Source organism: Neophocaena asiaeorientalis, unplaced genomic scaffold (genome assembly GCF_003031525.2).
Source record: "Neophocaena asiaeorientalis asiaeorientalis breed wild unplaced genomic scaffold, Neophocaena_asiaeorientalis_V1.1 scaffold264, whole genome shotgun sequence".
Taxonomy (NCBI): Eukaryota; Metazoa; Chordata; class Mammalia; order Artiodactyla; family Phocoenidae; genus Neophocaena; species Neophocaena asiaeorientalis.
In genome coordinates this window covers 1835782-1839014 of record NW_020185332.1, presented here as the reverse complement: position 1 = coordinate 1839014, position 3233 = coordinate 1835782, and the positions used below count along the sequence as shown (strand labels likewise).

The following is a 3233-nucleotide window of genomic DNA, read 5'->3' as shown; positions in this document are numbered from 1 at the left end:
GAGAGAGAGAGAGAGAGAGAGAGAGAGAGAGAGAGAGGGAATTAAAATCTAGCTAAAAAAATTATGGATGCCCACCGACATGTTTGAGCATCTTCAAATCTTCATTTACACCCTCATGAGGTGACACCCTTTCAATGGACAAGAACAGAGCATCCAGAAATCGAGGGATTTACACAGGATCACACAATTCTCACAGCCAAATTCAAACCAAGTACTGTCACTCAGAATTTTTTAAATGGAATCAAACATTTCTGAATGCATATATTTAGAATGCAAACTGACTGTTATATATGCAAAGTACATTTGAAAAAATATACATCAATATTGAAAACACCAGCAATTCAAGTAGAAAAAATATTTTAAAATTTTACTTTACTATAGGTTTCATATTCAAAGAGAATACTGAAGAAAAACACATTAAATTGGATACACATAGCCCAACAGGAAAAGAAAACAGATCCAGTGTCTAGTATGACAATTTATCAAATTAATTTTTCAAACTACAGTTTAAAACTTTTAAAGTCTAACATGACAGATAAACCAATAGGAATAGAGAATAGCGCTGTACTTCAGAGGAGCTCTGAAATCTCCCCTTTTATTCTTAATTCATTATACAAATTTCCTGTTAGAAGACTATATTGATGAAACTATTTTTATTTGTTTAAATTATGTTGCTGAAATTCTTAACTCTGTACATAAGAATAATAAACTAGCTAAAGTTCAATTGTGATTTTTCTATCTTTCACCTCTCTTCCTCTTTCCAAGAATTCTAAATAAAAATAACCCTCTTCAAGGTTTTTCAGGCCTTAAAAAAATACATCTTTATATTCTTGTAGACTTATGTATACTTTTAGAGTTTCTACCATGGAAAACAAACATTTTATGTAAATCCATGTGAAAACCATGTGCTGTTTCATTGTCATATAAAAATATTAAATTCTATAATGATATTGGGTAATGTCTCATACTTTAGGTTTAATTTACTCCTTTACTGTGAAAATTATAGTTTGGTATTTCTGAAAACCTCTAGTAAACTTGTATTAACTGAGAAACAAATAGATAATTCCTAAATAAGTCATTAGCTTTTGCTGATTTACCTAATGATAGATTTAATTTTGAAAGATGTTGTTTTGAAAACAAAAATAAACAAATAGCTGCACACTTCCTATAACTCATAGTTTTCAGGGACAATTGATAGAGACAAAGAATGTTGTCAAAGAAGCCCTCCCTGTCCAAGGAGAACACATACCTTATACAGGCCCAGAAACAATATTATTCTTTGTCTATTCCTCTAAACTCGAAGATGAGGACTTATTCACCCTTCCATCTCCAGCACCAAAGCAGGGCCTGACACATAGCAGGCCCTCAACAAATTTGTCAAATAAATGAATTTAAATATCTGTCACTTTCGAGTGTTTGCAACTCATATTCCTGGAATAGGGATGTCTACTTGTTCAGGATTAACAATGTTCTGGGACTAAATTCACTCCTTTACATTTATGTACCATTTTACAAAATGCTTCTGCCCACACAATTGAATCCCTCTGTGAAATAAACTGTCGGAAAATAAATATTTAGTAAACTGTAAGAATTTTACAATGAAGCTAAAAATTCGGAAAAGGGAGCTTTTTCTAATCCAAAGATCATAAACTGATAATCCAAAACAAAACGAATCTGTCTAGAAGTTAGTGATTATAACAGGATCTAGACTCTTTGCTATTCATAGATTTAGGGAAGAGAAAAATGGTTTCTTTTCCGGAATCTCTTGGCTGGGGTTGCCACTCTTTCACAGCTCCTGATAAACAGAAAGGAAAGGTAAACAAGCGCCACCCTTAAAAAACTACTTGGGGCTGTCAAGTTAGGAAATCCGGCAAACGACTGACTCCTTGAGACACCTAAGCCCTTCAGAAACAATTTCTGCGGGAATTTCCATCTCCCCGGGAGCTTTGCTGCGGCCCCCGAAAAGTAGTGCGAGCCAGCTTTACGTCCCGGTGTGAGCGGCCGCACAACGACTGTGACACCGCGGCCCCCGCGCGGCCTGCGCCCGGGACGGCCCGCTCGGCGCCCCGCGGCCCCGGGGGGACCCCAACAGGGGCGGCTCCTCATCCGGGCCCTTCCCGCGGCCCGCGACAGGCCCGAGGGGAACCCGGCCGGGCTCCAGAAGAGGAGCCGCAGCCAGGGGAGGCGGCAGTCACCTGCGGAGTGGGGTCTGGGGACACTTTTTAACCAACGGAGCACCGCGTGCCTCTTTCAGGGTTTCTGCGAAGCGACCACATTCTGGCCCCAAAGTCAGAGGGCCTGAAAGCGGGAGGGTGGGGGAGCCAGAGGGTTTCACTTCAAATGTGAGAACCAGCTGCTCCAGAGGTTGGCAGAGACCCATGCCACGGAGAAAGGGGGGGTTGCCAGGCGAAGCGCCGAGCACCTCCTCACATCCTCGGGGTGGGGGAGGCCTCTCGCCCTCCCCGGGGTCCCCGCCGCCGCCGACCGGGCCACTGCTGGGTCAAGAGCTCAGGTGCGGGACTACTTCGTTACCTCTTGGCGCGGAGGCGAACGAGGAGCTGATGAGCCGCGCGGCTGTGGCGCCGCAAGTACAAGCGCCGCAGCCCGACATCTCCGCAGGGCCTAGGCTGGGGCTTCGCCCCCTGCCGCCCTCCGGGTCTCAGCAGCCGACTGCTACTCGCGGGGTTCGCTGGCTTGGCTCCGAACTCTCCTGTCGATTCTAGGCCCACTGCAGATATCACCCGCCTGGGAGCAATGCCTTCACACTTTTCGTGCCCCACTGCCGTCTACTGAATAGACACCTAACATGCCCCCCCCCCCTCCACGTTCTCCTCCCCCTGCACCCTCCCCTCCTATCGGGCCCAGGGGGGCTTGCGCGCGCCTGCGTCCTAGGCCTAGGGAGGGGGCGTGGGCACGAGCCGCGCGTGCGTGAGACACAAACGTAGGCGAGGGGAAGGGGGCGGTGACCTGGGCGCCAATGAGCACGCTACGGCAGAAGGCCGATTTACCCCCGCCCCCACCAAATGAAGAACTACAAGTCCCGACCCACAATTCTTCCGGAAAGTCCCTTTATCCTAGCGTTGAAAAGTTTGCGATTGTAGCGGAGAGATGCATGCCGGGAGTTGTAGTTCTAGCTCGTAACAGTAAACTGGTCATTTTCTACTGGTGTCTGGGAAGGTCAAAGTGAAACCCGTGGCTTATCCGGTCGCAGGAGGAGTCTTGAAAGCCGCCGA

The 3233-nt window shown here is 46.1% G+C and overlaps 1 protein-coding gene across 1 annotated transcript in view; it reads right to left on the bottom strand.

Annotated features, from left to right (window-relative positions):
* CLPX (caseinolytic mitochondrial matrix peptidase chaperone subunit X) overlaps positions 1-2823 on the bottom strand; it is a 35485-nt gene extending 32662 nt beyond the window's left edge. Inside the window, exon 1 of the mRNA XM_024735189.1 lies at positions 2533-2823. Within this exon, the coding sequence (XP_024590957.1) occupies positions 2533-2611 (79 nt within the window). The 5' untranslated portion in view covers positions 2612-2823. The remainder of the gene's footprint in view (positions 1-2532) is intronic.
* Between the last annotated feature and the right edge of the window lie 410 nt (positions 2824-3233).